This window comes from Neocloeon triangulifer, unplaced genomic scaffold (genome assembly GCF_031216515.1).
Source record: "Neocloeon triangulifer isolate White Clay Creek 2 clone unplaced genomic scaffold, ASM3121651v1 ptg000009l, whole genome shotgun sequence".
NCBI classification, from domain to species: domain Eukaryota; kingdom Metazoa; phylum Arthropoda; class Insecta; order Ephemeroptera; family Baetidae; genus Neocloeon; species Neocloeon triangulifer.
The window spans coordinates 2,915,323-2,942,110 of record NW_026775551.1 but is presented as its reverse complement, the minus strand read 5'-3'; the positions used below and the strand labels follow the sequence as shown (position 1 = coordinate 2,942,110).

Sequence of the window (26,788 nt, the reverse complement as noted above, 5' to 3'; positions counted from 1 at the left end):
CAATAAGTTAATTTGGGTTATTTTATTAGTCAAAAGTTTAAGTAACAAAAAAGTATATAAATGATCATATAAAATATTGAAACAAAGCAATTATTTTAAAGAGAATGAATTGAGTAAATTTATAAAATTTAATTTTATAAAATATAAATTAATAAGATAATTTATTTTTAATACACACATAAAATTTATAAAATTGTAATATTCTTGGTTAATATTAGTTTATGTGTAACAAAAAAATAAATATTACTTTTATAAACCAAGTTGAAGTATCGTCAATTTATCATTCGTAGCGACGGCCGCGATGCTGAACCGGCAGCGAGCACACCGCGATTGCGAGCCGCGGCGGAGGAAGAGGGGGCGCCCTTCGTATAAAACTAGTTGCTTGGGCCGGCGGAGGTTCAGTCGCCGACTTCGCCCCGTCGAGCAAACGTGTGTCGCGTGCGTTCCTCGCCCAAAAGCACATTGCTTCGTAATGGACTAACGAGAATCGGACAGTTCTTCGGACACGATGGCCGCGGCAGCTTGTGTACTAGTGCTGTGCCTGCTGGCCACTTTCGGACGCGCCTTCGAGAACAACAATGTCGAGTTCACGTCCAGCAGTGCCCTCGGGTGTGGAGTGCATAATGTGATTTCCACGTCGAGTGTCTACGAAGCGTCCAATGTGACCGAGTTGCGGTGCAACGTTCGGACACTGCACGACCAGCTGCCCATCATCAACCCTATCATGGTGAGAATTACTAAACTTTCCAAAGACAGAACTTTTGATTTAATTTGGCGCGCGGCTCAAAAATGAATTACGAACTTTATCACGAAGTTAATAATATTCCTGTCTGTCAAGCTCGGCTGAGTAATCTCGAGAGTTGTTGAACTTAAAAGTTAAACACACTCAACTTTTTGCCCAAGTTTCGCGAGCTTGCGGTGAAGCGCCGCGCGCGCCTCCGATAAAAAAAAGTATAATGCTCGGGTTGAGAAATTTCTCATCTCTTTCCTCGTCCCCTGAGCGCCTTTAGCCTGACAAACGGCCCCGCGACAGAAAAACCACCGAGTAATTTACTGGTTTGCTAATCGCAATTGTTGTTTCGAAATTTCTCCCCAGCGAGTACAAAGTAGGCAAATTACGGCGCGCGGCGCCGGATTTGCGCCGCACGGCAAACTTTCCGATTTTATCATGAAATATTTATTTTTTCGTGCGCGACAAACAAATCCGCAGAAATAGTCCTGCATTCCGGAACCCTTGCTTGCTGACAAACAGGCAACAGACCAAGTATTTTTCTGTGTACCTGGCAGAAAAGCTCTTGTCAGGATGAGAACCTTTTCACGACCAGACTATTTTTTTCTCTCCTCTACCTGCGTCTCAACCCCCCTGTTCCGTTTACTCCGAAGGTTGTATAGACCTGGCTAGACCAGATCATGTAATTGCCCCCGAAAAGTCCTCTTTTTGCCGACGAGATTCCTCCCTGGGCCGCGCCGGTTACACGTTTATTTGCGCAAAAAACTCGGGATGATCAACTCGATTTCGCCATTAGAGCGGACATGTCGATAGAATTTGGGGGCAAAAAGCGGCCCGTGTCGTGTTCCCGTGGGAGGAAAATGCCAATAAGTCGTGTCGTGAATTTTTTCCCCGCATTTCCGAACGGTCGAATTGAGCAACGCGCCCTTGGCCATCGGAAGGAATTACAAGTTTGCCTAATGCAGCACTTTTGTCAAATTGTGCGCGCCAAGCAAAATGCCGCGAGGGTTATTGCATTTCAATTGGAATTGTCACCTCTGCGGTGAACAGTAATTGCACTCAAACGACGGCTGATGATGGGAAAAGTACACAAAGTCAGAACGACCGTGTGAATGGAATTGCTCATCGATTGCCCGAGGCGCTGAGTTACAAGTTCCTACTGCACCCTTTTCGAGTATTCTGCAGAAAATTTGATATTATGCATCACGTTCTTCACATATTCGTCACTTTTAAGTGCTGTCCGTCGAAAGCCTGGATCGATTAATGTGAAGGAATAAAATCGCTAATGGAAGGGACCTACCGGTTGGCTGCATTAGTCACATTTCAAAGAACTATCAAAAATAATTTATTTTATTATTTATATTTTGATTAATTATATTTCCTGTATTTTAATTTAAAAATTATATATTTTTATTATAAATTAAAGAAAAAATATCTTGCTTATATGTCCAAATTTTTTCATCACATTATTTACGTTGAATTGTTAAAAAAAAAATTATTTGTAAAAGGAATTGTTTGACAAAACGGCACCACCACTAGCAAGAATTCTGCCTAAAATTTCCAAAATCATAAAGATGCCGCATTGGCTGCAGTTTAATTTTAATTCTTTGAAAATGATTTAATTTTTAATTTAGAACAAACTAAAAAAATAATTTTATCAGATTAATAGTGAAAAATGCATAATTATTTGATTTTGTTTGCGATTAATAATTTGTTCTCGGAAATTTGAGCAAAATTATTGTTAGTGGTGGTGCCGTTTTGTCCCCTTTCTTTTCAATCAAGTTGTTTTCATCAACAATTGAATGTAAGAAATTTGGAAAAATTATCATCATGAATGATAATTAATAAAAATAAATTACTCATTTCAAGTTTTACTTGATATTTTATGAATATATTTTCAAAAATACAAGTTGGATGACCTGATTGGATCAATTTTATAACATCTAAAAGCATAATAAATCGGTCCATGCGCCATCAGTGATACTTTTTATGCCTCATCTGTGTCCCCAATTTGAACATGATGAAATTTTGGTTTTTGAGTAAAAATACTATACCTCTGAACCGTTACATTCATGCAACTCTGTGCATACTCGAGGCAAAAACTGCAGCGGCCCCAACTCGTCCTCAAGTGTTTGGAATTTACAACAAAACGCGGCCATTCTTCATTGTGCAGCTTTTTACTCCGGAATAGCGCCGCTCCATAATTCGCACGACATAATAGCGACGTATTGTGCGCGACAGAACAAACAAGGTGCAAATGTGTGAAATATATAAAGAGGCAAAAAATATGTCAGAGAAACCAGGTTCATCCTTCACAAATGTGGAACGTCGTGAAAATGACCAAAACGAGGCTCAAATTTTATGGAATGGGGCAAAAACCGCACGTGTGAGAAATCGGAATCGGCGGGCAAATTTGCGCGAGGATTTATTTATTTTATGCCGGCAGCACGAGATGATCGCAGGCGCGGTAATAAAAGGGAATTGTATTTACCGTGCAGCGCTCGGCGGCGCAGCTTTTCAACCAGGGTTGAGAGCGCGGAGGGCCCAGCAACAATGCGTGAAGAAATAAAAAGGTGGAGTTGCCTGCCGCTGAAATTACTAATAAAAGCTTTTCCAGTAAAAAACAATGCGAATATAAAATGGGTCTTTTTACTACCGAGCGCGGCTGCTGCCGGATTTCGGAATGTTCCTCGGCTCGGAACACACAACAATACATAATGAGCGATATAATTTAGTGGGCCTGTCAAATGTATCACTAGGAAAAAATTATGTCTCAGCACCTCGCATACCACCTCTGAGAAAACGCGCGGCGTTTGAACCGGCCGAACTGCGCTGCTCATTTCGCGAATTCCTCGGCCTTTGTCTTTATGGTCATTCATTAAAGCCCACCGCGCAGCAGCGAATACTTTTCTTCTTCTTGATTTCGCTCGGCTTCTCCTTTTTTACTGCCGCAGCGTTCCTTGTACTGCCGAAATTCCTGCGCCAAATCTTTTTTTTTTTCAAATCGACGCCGCGCACCATCTGCACACAGCTCATTATTTTTGAAAATGCTCGAAATTCTTTCAGGCGGACTTGTTAAACTTTGCCAACTGTTAAAACGCGCTTACAGTTTGTCCCGGAATTTTAATCCCGCACTTTATTGTCTTGTGATCTATTCAGCTGATCTTGATGAAGCTGAGAGAGAATGAGAGAGTTTAGGGAATCACGAGACAGGTTTTCTCATCTATCCGCCAACAAAATGGTTCCGCGAAATACACTCGTTGCATATTGAATACATTATTTTAAGATAAGAAATTCAAAGGCAACTAAAAATTAAAGTTTTTTGGCGATACAATCTTCATTCTGCGCTCTTTAAAAAGAAAAAAAGCTGATAATATTATATAAGCTTCAATGCTCTAAAATTGCAGCAAATAAATTAGAATATATAAAGGAGAAAATCATGAGATAATTACAAATTTCATTTTATCCAATAATATCTAAAAAAAAGAAATGAACAATTAAATTATTAATAAATTTGTTCATTTTTAATCTTGAAGCAAAATGACTTATAATCGATATAAACCATATAAAACTGATCCGATTTCATTTATAAATATTAAATTATTTCTTCACTTGTTTCAGCTGAACCCAGTGAGCAGCGTGCGCGTGACATGCAGCGACATTGTCCTCTTCGAGAGCTCCATCGACAGCGGCCTGCTGCCCAGCATTCTCCGCACCCTTCTGCGTCGCAACGCCAACCCCCGCAGGTTGGTGCTCGACCAGTGCCAACTGCGGCGTCTTCCCACGGGCATCTTGTCCTCGTTGCCCGGATCTTCGCGCATCCAGTCCCTCTCAATCCGCTCCTCGTCGGCCCCGGCCGGCTGGAGTTTGGCCATCGAGCAAGGCGCCTTCTCCGGCCTGCCGTCCCTCCTCGAGCTCGACCTGTCCGCCTCCAACGTTTGGAGCATCCCAAGGGACACCCTGTGCCCGCTGACCGGACTCAAGCACCTCAACCTCAGCTCAAACAAGCTGCAGGACGTGAGCATGATCGCCAAAGGGCCCGAAAGGGTGCCGTGCCAAAATTGCCACGACTCGACGGACTCTTCCCTAGAAGGTAATTTATAAAAAAAAATTGTTTCAAAGTTTATTAAATAATTTATCTTTAGACTTCTTCTACCCAAATAGGCCATATCATTTAAAACTGATCGGTTAAAATAAATTTTATTTAAGGATTCAAAAATTTTACATGATTTTGCAAAGTTTTGTAGTAGAATTTCATCGAGGGTTTTTCATGGTGATTTGAATTTTAAGTTGGCTTTTCCTCGATGGGTTTCGTGGGTCGTTTGTTGTTTAAGAAAAAACAATATCCTGCTCTATATGTGTCGGCTGCAGCCATAATTCATGAGCTGTGAAATCATTTTGATAAGAATATGTACAAAAATCATGCTTTTAAACAAATATTTTTCTTTCAAGTCTGATTCTTTCTGTTTTCACATACCCCGCCCAAAGTTGAAGATATCGATATGAGATTTTCACCACTTCACCATCTTAGTTTGAAAGCGACTTTCCTAAATTTTTGACTAAAAATTTTCAAAATTGCGGGTTTTACGGGACATTTTGGAAAAACAAAAAAACGTGATTATCTCAGCTTCTAGTGGTCGTAGAACAATTTTCCGGGTACGGCTGAACTCGTCTTAGCAAGTTCTACAACTTTGCTGTTGAATGTAAAATTTTAGGTCAAAGGTCAAGGTCATTTTTGGTGACCTGAAATTTTCAAACTCAAATTTGAAAATGTGCTGCATGATGAAAATCATTTTTGAGATTGCCATTCGATTCATCATGAAATTTTACGTATTATATGTCAAAATTGCGATGTTGATATTTTTAGTTTAATTTAAATAAAAATAAGAATATTAAAAAACGTGGTTTTTCGCACCTCGGCAGGCAGTGTCAACAATATAATCGTCTGTAACTTTTGTTCTGATGATTTTAGGTACAAAGTGGTTATTACCAAAGTTAATCTCCACGTCAAGACCAATCGATTGGTGTATATGTCAATGACCTTCAGTGACCTTGGAGTCAAAGGTCACCCAGGTCGGTGACCTGGGGTCACACGACCTAAATGTGTGATACGTACTTAGAAAGGTCTTGTCAAGAGGATAATTTTGGTCACTAAGTTTTTTACTTTACGTCTACCACAAAGCGAGTAATCTCTAATTTCCAATAAATTTTACGCAAACTTCTGCGTTTAATTAGGAAAAATTATAATTATTCGATTTGTAGTAGACGTAAAGTAAAAAACTTAGTGACCTAAATTATCCTCTTGACAAGACCTTTCTAAGTACGTATCACACATTTAGGTCGTGTGACCCCAGGTCACCGACCTGGGTGACCTTTGACCCCAAGGTCACTGAAGGTCATTGACATATACACCAATCGATTGGTCTTGACGTGGAGATTAACTTTGGTAATAACCACTTTGTACCTAAAATCATCAGAACAAAAGTTACAGACGATTATATTGTTGACACTGCCTGCCGAGGTGCGAAAAACCACGTTTTTTAATATTCTTATTTTTATTTAAATTAAACTAAAAATATCAACATCGCAATTTTGACATATAATACGTAAAATTTCATGATGAATCGAATGGCAATCTCAAAAATGATTTTCATCATGCAGCACATTTTCAAATTTGAGTTTGAAAATTTCAGGTCACCAAAAATGACCTTGACCTTTGACCTAAAATTTTACATTCAACAGCAAAGTTGTAGAACTTGCTAAGACGAGTTCAGCCGTACCCGGAAAATTGTTCTACGACCACTAGAAGCTGAGATAATCACGTTTTTTTGTTTTTCCAAAATGTCCCGTAAAACCCGCAATTTTGAAAATTTTTAGTCAAAAATTTAGGAAAGTCGCTTTCAAACTAAGATGGTGAAGTGGTGAAAATCTCATATCGATATCTTCAACTTTGGGCGGGGTATGTGAAAACAGAAAGAATCAGACTCAAAAAAACATTTTTTCGTGAACTATTATTTCAAGTTAGACACAAAATATTTTTCAACACAAAATTTGACTAATTTGCTAAAAACAGTTTTTGAATTCAATGTCAAATTTGGTGTTAATTTTTTTTTAACAAAATTTAACTATGAATAAATTTTTCACGGAAAATTGTTACTTTGAAAGAGAAATATTTAAAAGAAAGCAATGATTTTTGCCCTAATTATCGTCAAAATGTTTTCCCAGCTCAAGAATTATGGCTGCAGCTAAAACATGTAGAGCAGGATATTGTTTTTTCTTAAACAAGAAACAACTCACAATCAAAACAACAAAACCCGCCAAGGAAAAGCCGACTGTAAATTCAAATCACGATTAACAATATCAAATAAAATCAATTTAATTAAAAGAATTTATTACAAATTTTCATGAATTTGTATAGGTTGAAATAACAAAAATCCTTCCTGGAGCTATTTCTTTTTGTATATATTGGGTGTATTGGTTTTTTTTTTTTTATATTGATTTACATTTTATAATTAAAAGCAAACAAGCGTATGTGTTTAAAAAAACATTCCATATTAGCACTTGATGTGATAATTCACTTGTTTGGACGAAAAAAATTACATTATAATATTAATTGAAATTCAAATAAGTTTTACGTTTGATGTAGAGAGACAATCACATTTATTTTTGGTACCAATCGGTGATATCCTGCCTGAGGTATAGAAAAACGATTGTAATTTAATTTCGACCGCCGCCGCCGAATGAAAATGATGCAAAGAAAACAAAAAACGCAGCTGATGGCGAGAGCTCTGCGGTTTAGCACTCGCGACACAAAAATGATCCGAAAAACGCTTGGCGTGCGTTTTTGCCGCAGCCACACTCTACTTCCGTTTGTTTTGAAAAAGTGGAAATAAAAATGACGATTGTGTGCGCAAAGCGAGCCTGTCGCACACTCGCAGCAATTAACCCACTCATCGAGAAGGAAAACCTTCGCCGCCATGCTGCTTTTTTTGTTTTCCGGCCCGTGTGTGGCAGGGGCTGCGTTTGACCAGCTAATTTCTCGGCGCCCGCCTCCTTTTATTGCACCACATTATACAAATAAAATTTCATGGCTTTATTGACACGCCGCGAATATAAAAGGGGTGGGAAGTTTGCTGCTGCGGCAAAGGGTGGATTATCTCGCTGTTTCACGAGGAAAGTTTGCCTTGGCGAAATTTTGGCAGATTCTTCTTTGAGCGAGAAAATTCGAAACAAATACGGGTGCAAAAAAGCTGCAGAGTTTCCTATGTTTATATGCAGAGAGGATCAAACCCCTCAATGCAGCACCCAATCCACTTAAACACACCCTCGTGAAAAGCAGTCAGGTTAGAATTTTTATATCCGGCCAACTTTTGATACACTGCTGATGTTTCTTTTTTCTCATAAGCAGACCTTGGCAGTTCATTTCAGAATAACACTTCTCGGCCCCCTTGTTATTTGAATAACTTTTTACTGTATAGTCGGTCGCACATGTTTCGGGTCATAAAACGGGTTGAAGGCTAAACTGGAAGGGTGATTGCTCTGTGCACTCTTTATGTTGTCTTTTAAGAATTTATGCACGCGGCCCTCTCTATTTACCCAACGGGTCTATTTTCCCAACAACGCCGTTCTGCTGGAATTCGCCAAACAAAATAGAACATTCACCCAAGACCGATATTCTTTTTGTTTATTTTCACAGCCGCGCTGTGCCGAGCCCAAAAGGGGTGCAATAAACGGAGACAATGCGCGACCGCTCGTGAAAGGCAACCCATCATTCCCGGGCGGAAAGAATTAGGCTTCGCACCCCCTTTCGCAGGATAATTATTCACACTGGCCGGACACAATGGCCGACCGGGGTGCATGACTCTGAAAAATAACCTGGCCTTGCCAATTGACACCTGTGACGAATTTCGGTATACGCGGCTTTTTGTGCAGGGCGAATTTTCCTGCAGCTTGGCTTTTTTCCCTTGACCGTTTTGTTCCGGCTCGCGCATTTTCATATGCTCGGCCTGCGTGATAATTCTTTCCCCGAATCGGCGCTGCACGAGAATTGAAAGGGTGCCTCTCGCGTCGTAAAATAAATTTCCGCGCTCGCTCTTGAAAATTGAATAATGGCTTCATTACTCTCCTTCCTCTCCAGCCTTTTGCTGACAACAATAAAATTTATAATTTCGCGCTCCCGCAAACAGTCTCTCACGAGCAGGACAAACGGACTTGGGTTTTTACAACCCATAAAAAGTGGCTCTGCACTCGGGACAAATTGGAAATTCCGGAATTTATCGGCCTGGCTCAATAATGCACCGCGTCCTCTGCATTTTTAAAAAATTTAATCAGCTCAAGAGTTTAAGTCCCTTCCTTATTCCTGATGGCTGCATATTCACTCACTATCGCATATAGTCGGGATAATCCTTCGGCGCCGCGGTGATTGATGTGATTTTGATCGCCTCGAAAGCAGCTCTCACTTGCTTGAGTGACGGCCAAACACGAATTTCTCATTACCGAAATTATTATTCGGAGTCCCCAGAGAGAGAGAGAAGATGCGACTCAAACAAAAAAGTCGCTGCCGACCGGATTAGAAAGCAGAGCGCAATTAGAAAAATCCTCTTTGCCGCGGGTAAACCTAATACAATCAGCAGTGTCACGACCGAAATGAATAACGCATGACTATGTTTATAATAATAAAAACGCGAGGGGTTGAATCCGAATTCCCGCGCGACCATAAACACCTTCCTCCTGAGTCATTTATCATTTTCCAGCGCCACAATGATTTTATTTTTTTATTTTTAATTCCTGATGCACGCACCCCACGTGGCTTATATATACTTAAATGTGTCTAGTAGGTACACGTATATTTCATATCGGCCGTCGATGTTCACAGATTTCAACAACTCCCCGCGGTGCCTGCGCTCCGTCGAGACTCTGGACCTCTCGCATAACGAGCTGACCCATCTGCCCGACCATTTTCTCGCCTCGTTGAGGTTCCTGCGTGAGCTGCGTCTCGCGTGGAACGGCATCGCGACCGTCGGCGAGCGATCCCTCGCCGGACTCATCTCTCTCCAGAAACTTGACCTTTCCGGCAACAAACTGTCCGTCCTGCCGCCTGACTGGCTCAACGACTCGCCACTGCTCTCCGAGCTTCGGCTCACCGACAATTCGTTGGCCGTTTTGGGACCTGGACTGTTCTCAGGTAAGAATGTTTAAAATTTAAAATTCATATTTCTTTAATTTGATTTTTTCATAAACTAAATCCTTGAATATTTTCATTTTAAATTTCTGCTAAGGGCTGATTATTTATTTTACTTTATATAATTATGTTGAAATTATTACCCGCGCAGTCTTAATTCCTAGTCGAATTTTTTTTCTATTTCATTTTTGTTACAACATTTATACAGCTTCCTCAATAAAAATGGAAAAAAAACTAAAAGCTTAACGAAAGATTTCTGCTTGAGCGATTCTGATTTGCTGCAAACAAGCCGAAAATTTATTGCAAGATCGTAAAACAATTAACCCGCGCCAGACAAAAAACCGACAGAGATTTCGTTTCCCCCAGGGGCATTTATTTTACCGAGTTTTCCATCAAGAAACGCTTCTTGTATATAAATAATAAATGTTAGGCAAAACAAATTTTGAACAGGTTGATTAATTGGAGCGAATTCGTGTGCGTTCACAGGCCTGTCCCAGCTTTCTCTGCTCGACCTGGCGCGCAACAACTTGGCCCCAGGTTCCGTCGGCATCCAAAAGGACACCTTCAAACGTCTGGTGCGTCTTCGCGAGTTGGACCTCACCTCAAACAAACTCAACCGACTGGACGCCAACATCTTCAAAGATCTCTTCGAATTGCAGGTAAGGAAAAAAGAACGAAAATTTATATCGAATTTATGTTCCCATAAAGTTCACGTTAGTTTTTTAATTAATCAGCGGTAAATTCACAAAAGAGACCGGCGAACAAGTAAATTGCGTGTTATTTTTTTTCGCGCTTGGCTTAGAATCCCGTTTTGTCGGAGTTAATTACACGCGGCGAATTATGAGCTGAATTCGAGCAGCGCCACATTTGTCATAACGAAATTGATATTATGCCGGCGAGCTTGTTAGGCTGCTAATTTTATTGCGCTGGAAATTAATTTGGGATCGCCGAGAGCGGCATCGGAACGAGCAGAGGATAAAATATAAAATCCTACACTCTCTCGCGGCGACTCCCACACGTTGTCACGCCGCGCATCGTAAAGAGAGCGTCCGAGATATAGACCGACCGATTATATATTCTCTCGCGAGCGCGGGCTAACAAGTGAGTTAGTTTTACCTGCACGGACGGACGGACGGGCCCTCTTTTCACACACAATACGTGATCTCAATCAGCTCCTTTTATTGTTTCGAAATTCATTTGAAAAGAGCGAGTTAGTGCGCGAGAGAGAGAGAGCGGCCGGTTATATTTGAAAATTCGTCTCGTTCACCACACACATGCTGCTGCCGCTCGAAAAGAAGTGAAAAACAAATCAAGATGAAGAGCAGTTTTGGAACGCGAAATGGCTGCGAGCGAGTCATGAGGGCCTGTTAAATTTTCACTCCCTGCTTTTGGCTGCTGTGCTGATTTCTTTGAATTTTCACATTCGATTTGTTGTTGTTTTACCGTCAACGTATAGAGCTATCACTCGGCGGCTTAATTGGAAATTCCCTCCGCCGCTTGAGTGATGTTCTCGCAGGGTATTTATAAATAATACAACGCCGCGCTCGGGTTGTTTCTCTTTCTTATTTCACCTTTGATTTATCCTTCAACCCCTTGTTAAAATTTATCCAGTTGTATAATTTATGGCGCACCTTGTTGCCTTATGCATTTTTATAACTCCGCGGGCTGTTGTAATGCTGGCTAATTTCTCGGCACGCACTTAATTTTTCAAGTCTCTCGGCGCAGACGTTGCGGGTGTGAAACCCTTGGCAGTTAAAAAGCTGCTGCTGCTCAATTTGAATAATGCAGCAGTTGAAAAATAAAAGAATAAGACCTGAATTCCAGTTTGGAAAAAACGTAATCTCTTCGCGCAGACCCGAATTTATGGCGCATTCACTTCCAAACATTATCTAGCCGTTTATATTATATTATTTTCTCTTTTAACCAAATTAGGTTCGTGTTTAAATAAAATTTATGGCGGCGAAGAAAAACTCATCAGTCCCATTTATCCGTTGATGCACCGCCGAAGCCCATATTAATGGTGAGCTTTTAACAATATTTAGAGAGTCGGGCATGTTTTCGTTACTCCGATTTTATAACAGGAAAATGAAACGCACACACGTTTTTTTTTTGTTCCTTCGACAACCTGGCGAGAGATGTTTCTTTTCTCTCCTTCGGTCCACTATACATCTCTCCTAACCTATCGTAATGCATTAGCCGAGCGTCCCAAATTCCAACACAGCACAAACCAATCTTTTCTCTCTCTCCTTCTTCTACAACTCATCAAACGCCTTTGACCATGGTAGTTGAACTCTGAACCTCAACAGTTTATATACGAATTCCCCTTTCGGAGAGACACACAAACATGCATGTTGAGGAGAAATATTGTATTTGATCACCAAATAAATGAGACGAGCATGCAGGAGATGCTCCCCGAGGTGATATTAAAAAGTGAGAGAAATTGCCTTCTAAAAGGCTGACTCTTCATTTATTATAACTGGTGTGTGTGCCCAAAACTATTTTCTTCGCCCAAATGCCTGGCCATTTCTTACTTAATTTTTCTCCGGCCGACTGCGTGACAGATGTGGGACAAAAGACTCATTAACAAAAAGACCGCTTGTGTTAGTATGACGCATACTGTTATTCTTCTTCTTCTTTTATTTGGGAATTTTATATAAATTATTTTCTGGTGTTAATTTTCAAAGCCTTTGATTAATCAAATTGAAAAATTGGTCCGCTTTCTTTTCCGAGTGATAATAAATAAAATTCGCCCACTGCACGCTGGGCGATGTTAACACGAGGCGAAGGTGCGAAGGCGTCTCTCTGGTTTTTGGTTTTTTTCCACCTCCGGTTGTCGAGTCGCAGACTAATTGAATTATTTTTATTAATTTGGGCACAACACGGCTGCTTTACACAATTTTAAATTTATAATGAAGCGATTTATCACCAGCCGAGCGTGCATGCAATGGCGACACATGCGGAGACCAGCAAACATATAATCACATCACACACGGCGGCGGGCGCAGCACATGCGGTGATCGGGCCATTTATTTATTATTCGTTCGCCTCTTGCGCCGCCGAGTGTATTTAATGAATGTCGACCATTGCCAGAGTTCTCCTAATGAGCCGAAACAGCGGGATTATTACAGAAATTCATATATATTATCCGCGTAATCGGGCGCATTAATTAAACGCGGACGAGCGCAGCAGCCTGCTGTCCCAACAAGTGGCAAAAAATGTTCATTTTCGCCGGGCCTTTTAATACCACGCCTGAAATTTATCGTCCGAAATAATTTATTCGTCGGAGAGAGAGAGAGAAGAAAAGGCATATTGGTTCGGAGCACGCAAACAAACGTGAGCGATTTATGGGCATTCCATAACTGTCTTGTACAATTTCAAAGTTCAAAAGTTGTGAAATACCAGCTGCTCGAGTTTTCGAACGGATTAATATAATATGTTGTTGGCGCGCGAGCAGAGAGAAAGAGATAATCTGATTCAGTTTATAAAAGGATTAGCGCGGCTTAGAATTTATGCCCATGAAAAATCTACTTAGCGCGCAGCCTCACTCTCCGTCCGACCAGTGTGATGAGAGTTGGGAAGAAAAATTATAATATGAGTTTTGGGAGAGAGAGAGAGAAAGAATGCCTCGGGGTTATGTTTCTTGTTTCTAGTTTGAAACCTGCTGCCTGCGCCTCTCGCGCGCAATAGCTCCTCTATGTTATTACCGATGAGGTCCGAAAAACTGGCCGCGAGATCAACAACCAAAATCTCCATTTACAAAACGCTGAGCACAGAAATAAAATACGTACATATACGAGATGGGAAATAAATAAATGTGGAAGTAATTTGGCCCGGACTTTTATTTTGCTTTTCGTTTATACGCACGATCTTCTTTCTGCAGCGTGCAGCCGACAGAAATTCTCACAATTGGAGCCAATTTGGGAAACAATATAATAGCGACCGCAGCGCAATTATTCTCCTTTTCTTCATACAATTAAAACATATACAATTCGTTTCCTCGGAAAGAAGTGCTTTTTAATTGAAAATTATCCGTCCAAGTGATGAAACTAGATAATTCCGAGCAGCTTTTCCCTCGGAATCGTCTATTCCAATTCCTAGAATTTAGAAACTAGTTTTAATTAAAACTATTCTGCTCGAGTCTCAAACGGCTCGTTCCCGAGGCTGTTATTTATATAAATTAGGTGATAAAGTGTTAATTTGATCTGTGAGAGAAAAAGGAGAGCCACGCTATCTCTCTTCATGCTCGAGACGAATTCATTGAATTTGAGTTTTATCAAAGTACACCGGAATTTAATTAAATGGGCGCGCGCTTTGGCTGAAAGTCGACGAGCTTGGGTGTTATTGTTATCGCTCCAGAAATGAATGGACGCGCTGCCCAACCTTGTTTTTTGTATTATGTGCTCGGCCCGCGAGAGATGATAAAAGGAGCAGGAAACCTCCCGGCCGTAATGGCATCTCTCTCTCTCCTCCTCGGTCGGCCCTTATTATTGCGGTTAAAAAACAACAACCTACCTGCCTTTTTTACTCGTCGACGTCGAGCAGCATTTTTCTCATTTGAACCTACCACTTTTCACGTCATCAACTATGCTCGGCCTCGCAATATACACAAGAGCCGAATGAAAAACTGTATTCACTCTCCTCATGCGCTTTATTCCGCGAGTAACTTGTTGAATTTTCATGAATATAATTACCGGTTATCAATTGATAAATATCGCCGGCTCGCTGAAATTTCCCCCTGAACGCGCACACACACCGCGGATCGAATTATTTGACGTGCTACTTTTTTTTATTTATCGGCATGAAAAACAACCACCTGATGCGTTTATTTTCCTCGTAATTTTTACACAAGCAGCGGCTTCGAAAAATTTGAAACACGCATGCAAGCAGGGCGAGATAAAATCTATACAATTCCCGTGGCCAATAAAGTGGCCATTTTTATTGCGGACCCCGCCGGAGCCTAATGAGAGCTCGGCGAGTTGTTTTATTTTATTCAGCAGAAAGTTATAATATGTACTTTGGTATAATTTGAATAAAATTTCAATTTGAGCCCGGGCCGGGAAATTGGCGCGCGAGACGCGGCCGAATCAAAAAGGTGTTAAGAGTGAGAGAAATAGCTGTCTGTCCATCTTTTATTTATATTTGAATGCCCCGTCTCGGCGTCCTTTGAGAGAGAATGCAACACGGCCGGCTTTTTCACGTTGGATAATAAATTTTATTTTAATCACGATGATATTCTCCTCTGCAGCCTCCCTTGTCGTGTGTTTATTCTAATGCGTTGAGGCATAAAACGTTTTGGATTTTCGTCGGTTCATCCGCGCCTTTGACTCCATAAAGTCTATAATAATAATTATATATGTATTTGCTCTCGTTTGGAGGCAAATTTGTATGCATTGGTTTTCTGATGACGAAAAACATCACAAAAAATTCCTCTCGGAATAAATTTAGGCAGCCAGACGAAAAAAAAGAAGAGCTCACGGCCAGATTTTGGTAAACCAATAATGGGTTAATTTTCATGCATGGCCTCTCCCGTAATGGATGTTTCATAAAAAAATTATAATTCTCGCCTCGGACGAAGGCAAAAAAAGTTTCCTGACCGTTGAGGAAAACTTTTTGAATGGACGAATAATATAATAATACAAAAATGTATTTCACCAGAGGCTCTTTCATAACCCTTTCATACTCGCGACCGACTAAAATCACTTTTCTTTTCTCTCGGCTTAGCTGCACAATAAATAAAGCAGATTATCTTCTCGGGCCACCTCGGCGAAATGTTGCAACTCTTTGGTCTGGTTTTTGCACAGGAGCACAAATCACTGCCTCGGCATCACTGTGCTTGAGCAAAATAACAACACGCGGCCGGGCGCGATAACCTTTATTCACTTTGACACGTTTTCAACACAAATCGTGGCGCAGCCCGTAAAAATAATGCGGCGGCACGTTTTCCTTTTTCTTTCTCATGAGCGGTGCACATTCACTTTCGCCGGCGCGAGAGAAAAATTCAATTTCCGTATTACATCCAATTAGATCCATTTGCGTAACACCTTGTTATCTATCTCGGTGCCCTTTTCACTGTATTAATTTCCACGTAAAATCTCCGTGTCGAGATAATTCTGCGCAGAATAAAGGATGCACGGCAGTGGCTCAAAAGTAAAAAGACGCTGTCAGGTGCTGATGAAAAATAATGAAAATTCGTCGCATATTTAACTCAGTTTTGTGTAATTTAATGCCGAGAAATTAAATATTTGGTGGCGTGCTAGCGCGTGAAAATCCAAAACGAAGCGAGAAATTTAATATTTCATGTGCATGTGTGCTCTGTATAAAAACCATACCATGCTGCCACCATCTGCTGGATGCTGCGCTGCATATTAATTTTAAAATAGACCGTCTGCGCCCGGCCGAGCGACCCATAGTCTGGATAATTTGTCGCGTTTTTGTATCATCACGATTTGTCACTGTCTGCAATTAATTTATAAGGATTCAAATTAACGCAACTAAATGTTTATTTTTTGCTTCAAATTTGTTTCAAGCACTTGACACTCGAGAAGATGATCATGGAAATGAAAAAATCGGGCTTTTCCTCGTTGCAGAAATTGTTTTTTATTCATCAACAAATGGCTAGTTTCGGTCACGGTCTTCGACCCTATTTCATGAGCAAAATATATGCAAAAAAAATTAGCAAATTAAAAAAAAAACACCACGTTGTAACATAAAAATTAAAATCTTAAAACCGAGTAATTTGTTTTTGAATAAAAAACAATTTCTGCAGCAACGAGGAAAAGCCTGATTTCTTCACTTCCACTTTGCATCAAAGTTTAAGAATTTTCCACGCTTTTTTAAAAAAAATTAATTAAAACGGAAATTTTGAAGAGAAATCGTTGCAATTTTAAAAATAATTTTGATTTGATTTGAATTATTTTATGCAATTTTAAATAGGAAGGTATTTTAATGTAAAAAAGACCTTGAGTCCAAGGACAAATTTCGCGTGCCCCTTCTAATACCTCACACAAAGTATGTTGCATTGTGTGCGAAAATCACATGTGTGCGCCCTGACAACGGCTGTCACTCCGATTTGCGAATCGGAACGAGCCACCCAAAAAGCGTCGGCTCATGTTCGGCTCCCTCGTGCTCTCTATCAAACAATTCAGTCAAATATTAAGTTTCCCTTCTTGTGTGTCAACAGGTGCTGCGATTAGCCGGCAACCAGCTCACGTCCATCCCCGACGACATGTTCATGTCCCTGGGCAACCTGCACGCCCTGGAACTGACGGCCAACCAACTCGAGGACCTCCCGCAGAAGGTGTTGAGCCCCCTGCGTGCCCTGCGTCGTCTCGGCGCCTCGCACAATCTGCTCTTGACCCTGAGCAACAACGCCCTGGCCAACTGCTCCGACCTGAGGGAACTGGAACTGGGCAGCAATCGATTCGCCAGTTTGAAGTCCGAGGTGTTGGCGGCCGTGCCCCGAATCGAGCTGCTCGACCTCTCGGACAATCAACTCACGGTCCTGCCAACCTTCCCCTCCCTCTTGTCCCTGACGGTGCTCAAGGTGTCCGAAAACCAGATCGCCACCCTTCCGAGGGACAGCCTGGCCAAACTGTCCGGTTTGCGGATGCTGGACCTTTCGTCCAACGGACTGAGCAACGTGGAAAAGGGCGCCCTGAGCAAGAACACTAGACTGGAAGGTTTGAGGATCGACGCGAACGCCCTGACCGACCTGGAGGCCATCCTGACGGGCGCCCCTGCCTCGTTGTACGCGGTCAACGCGTCCGACAACCAGCTGCAGCACTTCGACTTCGGCCGACTACCTGGTGAGTGTGCGCTTTGTGGCCTTGTTAAATTTTTGTGGGTGATAAGTATCAGGACGCGGCGTCAGTCGAAATTTTAATGGGCGACCTAGAAATGCGGGAGAGATGTGTAGCCTTTTATTGTTACAAGTCGGAGCGCGAGTTTTTCCTCTCCTTCTTAATTTGCTGTTGACAGAAGGGATTAATTTCGATCCGAGAGGATTTAATTAAAAAAGCTCCAAGCGTGAAAGCGGCGTTTAATCCTAACGCTTCCAGCAGGGCGAGAAATATAATTTTTTTTTTTATTTTTCACCTGAAAACAGAAATATTTATAATTATTATTTTCATTTTTTTTTTAAATACAAAAAAGTTTAGTTTATTAGGTAAAATTTAAAAATAATAATTCTTTAAAACTGATTTGTTTTCAACCTTTCAATGATTTATGCGTGGCTAATAAAGTTCCTCTTTCGGATGGACCCGAAACGATGAGCTCGAAAATTTCCATTAGCATAAAATTAATTCGCCGATTTCACAATAGCCACTGAAGATACGGATCTCGGCCGGTTTGTTCTTCTTCTTCGCTCGCCAGTGCGGCGAAATGAAAATTTCGGCGTCCCATCACCTTTTAATATTCTCCTCCATTATAATTGAACACGTTAAGTTATATTTCAAACTGTCAATCAAATTCGCTGCTGCCTGCCCGCGTGTGCTTTTTGTGTGCCGAGAGAGCGAGCGTCTTCTTTTCTTATATTCATATACTCGATGCAGGCATGTTTTGAATAACTGTCTCTGGCGATTAACATAAAATAGTGATAAATCATTTCCACTTTGACTGACGCATTTTTAAATGATCACACACACATATATTGTTATCTCTGTGCATTGCTCAGCCGCATAATGCGCCGGTTGCGGCTGAAAAGGGGCAAAAAAGTGCCAAGAGCAATTATCATTGTGCGCGCCCGGCCGAAAATTGATGACCCGCGCCGAATCAAAAACCGATCAGCCTGCGGTGCTTTTTTATTATTATTTATTTGTTTTTCGTCCGATGCCGCCGCAGTTGAATTTCCCGCAGCACCTTAATCATTTTATTGCCAGAATTCCAGACGATAGAAAAATGCGTAGGATTTTGGCCAGTCGAAGAAAACTTTTCGGCCGTGTCGATAGGAAAGATACGGTTTTTATTGTGCTGCATGTATTTGTACGTACGGTGAGGTCCCATAAAAAGATCAGTACAACGAAAATCTTGTAATTTTTTTAATCGCAGTCATATATTTAGCCAAAAGTCAATAGCGGTAATAAAACGGGCCGCCTTCGAAAGATAAAAAAAAAAAATCGCGGCGTTTGTCTTGCATGCTGATGTGTTGGAATTTGAATATTTATTAAAACAACGAACTAACCGGCGGTGTGTGTTATTGGTGTGTTCGCAGGCAAGGTGAATTGGCTTGATTTACATCGCAACAGATTGGACCGTGTTCGCAATCACGGGGGTCAAGGGGGTCGTTCCCTCACGTTCCTGGACCTCAGCGAGAACCTGCTCGAGCGACTCGAGGCCTCCGACGTCCCCGACCAGGTGATGATGCTCTACCTGAGTGACAACCGCATTTCGCACGTGGCGTCCGGCACGTTCATCGCCAAGAGGAACCTCACCGTGGCCGACCTGTCCAGCAACCACCTCACCGGTAAGATTTACCGCCTCGTATATCACGTTATGATAATTAAATGCCAACTCGATCTATCGCGCAACGAGTGAGCTTATTTATCTTTGCGCCGAGCACGTTTATTTACCTTCGCACGCAGATTTCGGGATAAATGAGTCGCGCACGATAAAATATCGGCGCGCCTGCCAGAGTCACAACAGGCTCGCTGATAATTCTCGACAAAGCGAGCGCGCCGGTGAATTATTGCGCGGGCTGGCTGTCGTCTCTGGTAGTTAGCGTGCAGCAGACGCGCGCAAATTTGTTTTCGCGATAATTTGCATAAAAATAATGAGTGCTGAAATTACAGGAGGCCAAAAACTTGCGGCTCACTCGTCGCGATTATTTATTTTGAGTCGCCTTCGCACTGACAGGGCAATGCGCCATTGATCATTGTTTACTGTCAGTTTGCATTAAAATTATTTCACTTGTCAAAATAATTCAAGCGCGAATTCCAGTCAGCTTCTTTTTATTGTTCATTGTTTGTCTTCGTCATTTCAAGTCTTCATTTTGCTGCAGCGGAAAATTTAAAATTTAAAAATAAATTTTAATGGATCTTTATTTAAATTTTAAATTTCTAATTAATCAAGAGCGACTTTTAGATGTAATAATATGGAACTTCCAACTGTTTTACTAATGTCTTCTTTTGATTTTATTTTTATTTTGAAATTATTAGTTTTCAAATAACTTTTTCCTGACAAATATTCATTTTTTATTTGTATTTTAAAAATGAATATACATTTTCATGGATTTTATACAAATTTTGTAAAGGATTTTTTTTTTAAATAAATCAAGAGGAAATTTTTTAAGTGACTTTTAACATAGAATATGGAACTTTAAATTTATTATTATTATTTTTGTTAAATAATGTTGTCTCTTGATTTTCTTTTAAATTGTTAGTTTTGAAATAAAATTTTGCCAACAAATTATAAATTTTGCTTTTTTTTCTGTTTTAGAATTGGACATAAACGCCCTGCAGTTGGGAATGGAGGTGCCGAAGGGAAGCCCCCTTCCAGAGATCCTGCTCTCCCACAACCCCCTCACCTGCGACTGCAAGATGGAGTGGCTCCAGCGTGCCAACAGCTTGGCCGACAGCCTCCGTCGCTACCCCCGCATCGCCGATCTCTCGACCGTGACGTGTTTCCTCCCTCACGCCCGCGCCACCGTCACGCCGGTGCCCATCGCTCACTTGTCACCGTCCCAGTTTTTGTGCCGCTACGAAACGCATTGCTTCGCCCTGTGCCACTGTTGCGACTACGACGCGTGCGACTGCGAAATGACGTGTCCGACCAACTGCACGTGCTACCACGACCAGCTCTGGGGAGCCAACGTGGTCGACTGCTCGGCCAACAACCACCAGAATCTGCCCGAGCGCATTCCCATGGACGCCACCCAGTTGTACCTGGACGGAAACAATTTGAACGAACTGTCCTCGCACGTGTTCATCGGCAAACGCAAGTTGGAGACTTTGTACCTGAACGCCAGCAAGGTCAGTTTCATCCACAACAGAACCTTCAACGGTCTCCTCGCCCTGAACTCCTTGTACCTGCAAGACAACCTTTTGACCGAATTGCAGGGTCACGAGTTCTTCGGCCTGCACAATTTGAAGGAACTGCATCTGGAGAACAACGCCATCATCTCCGTGCACGTGGAAACCTTCAGCGGGCTGAACGGTCTGCGCAAGTTGTTCATCGACGGCAACCGTCTGGTCGACTTTGCTCCTTGGTCAGTTCTTCCTCAGCACGAGGGCAACGTCCGCATCTCCATGGGTGGCAACTGGTGGACCTGCAGAGACTGTGAAGTGCTTGACCGGCTCAATTCGTGGACAGACTCGGCCAATCAGATGCTCTGTCTGGACACTCAGCACAGGCCGAATGGAAGACTGAACCTGTCCGTAGCTGAGGCTCTGAAGAAGTGTCTGCATCACCAGAACAGCGCCATCTCCGCCTCTATCCAGCACGACACATTCTCTCCGAGCTTCTCCACCAGCATGCTGGCCCTGGTCGGCTTCTCTCTGGTAGTTCTTCTCGTCATGGGCATCCTGGGTTTTGTCTTCAGACGCAAAATCACAGCCTGGGGCAAGTCCCTGATGGACAGAGGAGTTGTTCCTGAGGAGGAAGGTGGCAAACTGTACGACGCCTACATCGTCTACAGCCCTCGCGACGAAATGTTGGTCAACAAGGAGGTCGGCTCTCGTCTGGACACAATCGGTGCCTCCATGTGCATGCACCACCGCGACCTGCCAGCCAGGCATCTGAGTGCCAGCGTCGACAGCGCCATCGACGCCAGCCGCAGAACTATTCTGGTCCTCTCGGCAAACTTCATGCAAACCGAGTGGCCAGAGCAGCACTTGCGCATTCCCATTCTGGACGCCTTCCTGGCCAATGACAACAAAAGTGTTTTGTGCAAGCTGATCGTAGTCATCACCCCGTCTCTCAACTCCCTTTCTCCAGAAAACAACGTGCCCCTGCAGCTGTGGGAGCCGCTGCACCGTCTGCTCAACTCCGCCAACGTGCTGATTCTCGGTGAGAAGCGCAGGTTCGGCGAAGACCTGGTCAGGGCCATGCCGTCGAGCGTGAGCTACCTGAAGAAACGGTCAAACGCTGAGCGAAGCATCAAGGTCTGGGGAGACTCGACCACAAAGCTGTACAGCCCCTCGCCGGTGTACTCGTCCACCATCTCTCCGTACTGGACGAGTCCGCCTGCCCAGCACATTGTGATGCCGCCTCAGAGCGGCTACATGAGCTCGTCGTCTGCCGACGGTGACGAAAGTTGTCACCACACCACGTCCACGGACGACAACGCCGACAGTGGCGACTCCCTATGCTATTCCACGTACTACCACCAGCACAAAGAGCTGAACGGGCCCCTGAACCATGTTTACAGCACCATTGACGAGCGAAACGTGACGACCAGCACCAGCATCAGACCCGCGTCCCAACAGCGCATGTACTTTGTGTAGATAGGAAAAAAGAACAGACTGCGCCTGATAATTTTTTTTCTCAATTAAGACTGCTACTCGTATGTTTTAAGAAGCCGCTTTCAATGTGAGATTAGTTGTTAAGAAAAAAATACAAAAACAAGACGTTCGTCGCCTTCGTCACCTGTTCATCACTTGATGTATATTCCTCATGCGTGTACGATTACATATAAAGAATGACTAAAAAGAAGCTGTGAAAAATGGATGGTAATAATTAAATGTGCAAAGTGGCTACATAAATATTCCAGAGGCGCTTGGTGCTGCAACCCGAAAAAGGACATTCGTCAAAACCCAGTCATTTCTGCATTTTTTTTTTCTTAATTTCATGTATTATTGATGTAGCAATCAAAATACTTCCTAAGTCTTGTTAAATATCGAATGAACGATTTTCGCGCCACGCGAAAAGCAATGGTGAATTTAACTTGTGTAATTTTAATTGTATATAATGATTATTTATATAATTGATGAGCAATAAAACATCCTACTGAATAAAATTCACGTCTCAACTTTTTAATTTTCAAATGAAAAACCTACAAAATTTAATTAGTTGCCTTTTAAAATAAATTTCAAATTAGTTTCTGTGCAGAGAGGAGTATATTTTTATTATAATTTGCTGATGAAAATGATAAAATGATTAAAAACAACTATTAAATTATTCACTTGGCGAAGATGGACTAAAATAATAAAAGCCCTCTCTGCTTGCTTAGTAGGACAGTAATCAGTCAAGCATTCATTTTCAACAGGAAAATCATTTTGTATTCAGTCAGAAAGAAGAAAGGTACGTGTGTGTTTACCTTATTTGATAAACTTCACAAATTAACCGCAATTTTTTAACATTTCATAAAATGCGGCAGACGCATACATATATTTTTTAGATCACAACCCGCTGATAAGGAAACAATGAAAAATGAGCGTAAGCAAGGAAAGTCATGCGGATGGGAACGTGGGATTCAAATTATGAACGAATCATCATCATCATCATAATAAGTATGAGCTGGAAAATGTGCGTTTTACGAGGGAAGTCACTCAAAAGTCGCAGTGCGCAGCGGATTTGCTCGCTCAAAGGCGTCTTCTCTGCTTTTCGTTTTGAAAGAGAAGAGCGAAATTGGATTAGAAACATACTATGGCGCGCGGATTCTCAAGTCCCGTAATAAAATTCAAATGAGTAAATAGTGCTCCGTGCCGCTCACACTCTCTGCTGCTTTCGAGTAAATCTCAGAATAGATCCGCGCGTTTCGTATATATATTCGCTTTGGATAAAATTCAACACTCTAATCCAGCCAGTGCGGAGGGAGTTAAGCGGCGTTTCTTGTCGGGAGTAAAAAAGCGCAGAGGATTTTTGTTTTTAAAATAGACACCATAAGGCTCAGCGACGCGCAGCTCTCGTGGATCGTTTTTTCTAAATAAAAAATTGTCTGTGCTGCCAGTGAATGACTCTCTTTGAAAGCTTGATGGGAGCAAAACCAACTGATGCCTGCGCTGGATTTGCCCTCAAAAGGGGTGCACTCGGATGCCATTATGTTATATTCATGTCTTAAGTGTATAGTCTCGTCACTCAGGAAGTTGCTCGTTCATTTCAACGTCGGGAAAAAGAAGACTCAATTAAAATGAAACTTTTTCTAAAAAAAATTAAATACACATAGGCGAGGATTAATTAGAATAACGAGTATCTCTGTAAAGAGATGCTTTTAAAAGCTGCCATTAAAATTAAAAAAGATGCAGTTATAGAAATTCCTACGTTTTCCGCGACATCGCGATGTGTTTCGTAATTGCTTAATAATGTCGTATAATTACGTCTCTTAATGTCCACAACATAATCAGCGGACTTTAATTATACCCCCGCGAGAGCCAGATTAGACCACGGCAAAAAATTGCTATGGCCGCGGCGCTGCCTCCATCAGCGTACGTAAAGTAAAATAATGTACCCACATCCAGCAACATAAAAGAATGAGATTTTGCACAGAGATCGAATGTCCTGATAGCGTGTGCTGGCAAATTAGCTATACAAACAAAACGTATTACATTTTCTGCGACCATCTTGATGCGCATTGTAATTAATTTAATGCGAAAATATGTACGTGGCTGTTTTTTTAAATTTTAACATTGAGTGCTTTTCTCTTGGGGAGTAAAAGAGAAAAAAAAACTATACAGAACAATTAATGTCACATCAAAGTTAACAATTAAGCTAAGAAATATATTAATCAGACCTATATAATTATTATTTTTTTTAATTGCCGGGGTTTAAAAGATTTTTATAAATTTAATTTCAATTTTCACATGTTTCTGCGTATATCTGATTCCAAATGACATTATTATTTTAATTGTTAAAAATTTAAGGCTTAATTACATACAATTTCATATTACATTGCTTACTTTTAAACTACTTCACTGATATTTTTAATTTAAAACAATTAAATAATTTTTCCACTTAAAAAAATAACTACATATTGATAAAACAAACATGTTCATTAAGTGTCATTTATGAATTATATACATTTATTTTTAAATTACTTTCAGTACTTTTTTTACTTACAAAATCCTTATATCTAATGTAACTTCACAAGTTCATTAACTTAAATGCGTCTCATGTGTGTGCTATGAGACTATATAAATGATTATTTTTACCCATAAAGCACCGTCACACATACGAAGCATAAAAAAAGAGATATACATTCTCGGGTGGAGGCGCAAACGCTGCAGCATCCGAGAACATTAACATAATCTAAAGGAAAAAGGATGCATCTCTTCTCTCATATCTCGCGCAGTTAAGGTTCATCTGACGCGCTGGTTGTTGGATGCGCCGTGAAACTCAATCTCGTTAGAAGGAAAAATAAACGTCAAAAGGTCCTGCGTTTGGAAAACATTCACATGTCCTATTACGAATATCAAAGGCGCCTTTATTTTATGCCTCTTGGCCTGCGGGAATCGGCGGCGTGATGCCGAGAGCTGCTTTTCCTTTAAAGAAAACTGCTCTGGCTCAGAAATTACTGTTTCCCGAGAGTAAACACATAATCGTGCGCTGTGTGTGTTTGGAAACCAAATAAATAATAATCCCTTCGACTTTTACATCTATATGTGTTAATCGTACACCATAACTCCGCTGCTTGTTCTCTGTTTACGCAACTCTTCTCAAAGCTCGAGCACGGATTACTTGTTCAAATAATATCAAGGCAAATGATAAATTTTGTCTTTAATTTTAAGAGCTAAACATTTTTTTAAATTTAGTTTCAGACTTTGAATGTCAAAGTTCAATCTCTGTTTATTTTTCGTTAAAAAAAGGAAATTAATAAAACCAATTCGTGTGTAATTATTTATATTTGTGAATTAAAAAACAACGTGCAAGAGAGCTATTCCAATGAGATTGTGAGAAACATAAAAATTATGTGAATTAATTAACATTTTTGTTCTATTTAATCACAATTTTGATTAACCTTTTATAGCGTATGCAAATTATTTTGTATTAAATGATGACACAATTTTATTACAATTTTTAGACAATTTTCAACCATTTCAAATTAAGATGAATATTTTTATCATCGTTTATTTAAGAAAGGTGTTGCGGTGTCAGTTCGAGATATTCTTTATTTGATTTTGAATGGCACTTTTATATAAGTAATGGCGCTCGCCGTCACGTTTCCCGAGAGCAAGAATTTAAATTACATAACAAGATAACTGAGAAAATTCTCCCTTTTTTGTGCGTACCCTGCGGAGAGCCGCCTCGTCCACTCAGCACCTTGTTAACACACCAAGTCTCGCGGCGGATGCTGCGTGGGGCCCACACAGGAACGTGGAAAAAATCACGGGGTGGTCTGATTAAGTTATTATTTACGGGGCCGCGCTCCTCGACCAATAAAATAATATATACTCGTGAAATTGGGCTAAACAAATTATACAAAAACCCGCGTGCCGTGGAAGACACGAGATGTATATAAAAGAAAGAGACCCGGTCAGGGCATATTACTGCCTACAGCGGAGTTGTGCGAGAGAGAGAACAGCAGGGTGAAGCGGTTTTTCCCAAAGAGAACGAACGGGTCAGAAAAGAATTTCCACTTCCCAGGGCGGACTCACTTCGGAATTCGTAATATATTGAAATATCGACTTGCGAATAAATTTTCTTCGCCGATGGTGCTCCTTTGGGTCTTCCAGAAATGCATCTTATATAATGCTCATAAAAGTCCACAAATGAAGAAGAAATCCCAATAAGAAGATGAGAAATTCGTGCATGCGATGTCTATAAGAGGAATAATATAAACATTAATAAATATTATTATTATATTTGATAGCAATAATGAAACACCGATCCAATATGAACAATGAGCAAGAATGGTTATTTTATAAAATTAAAATGTATTGCTACTATGCTGATTGTATAAAAAATATAGCTTTAGTTTTTAATAAAGCAATTAAATATTTATGGACAAA

The 26,788-nt window shown here is 41.1% G+C and overlaps 1 protein-coding gene across 1 annotated transcript; it reads left to right on the top strand.

The window, feature by feature from the left end:
• The first annotated feature begins 411 nt into the window (after positions 1 to 411).
• On the top strand, positions 412 to 22,864 carry LOC132195341 (toll-like receptor Tollo). The gene is made up of 7 exons (XM_059617279.1): positions 412 to 727; positions 4,352 to 4,823; positions 9,606 to 9,914; positions 10,398 to 10,570; positions 17,092 to 17,716; positions 19,120 to 19,371; positions 20,343 to 22,864. The coding sequence occupies exons 1-7, from the start codon at positions 509 to 511 to the stop codon at positions 22,346 to 22,348; spliced, it is 4,056 nt and encodes a 1,351-aa protein (XP_059473262.1). The 5' UTR covers positions 412 to 508; the 3' UTR covers positions 22,349 to 22,864.
• Positions 22,865 to 26,788: the final 3,924 nt, after the last annotated feature.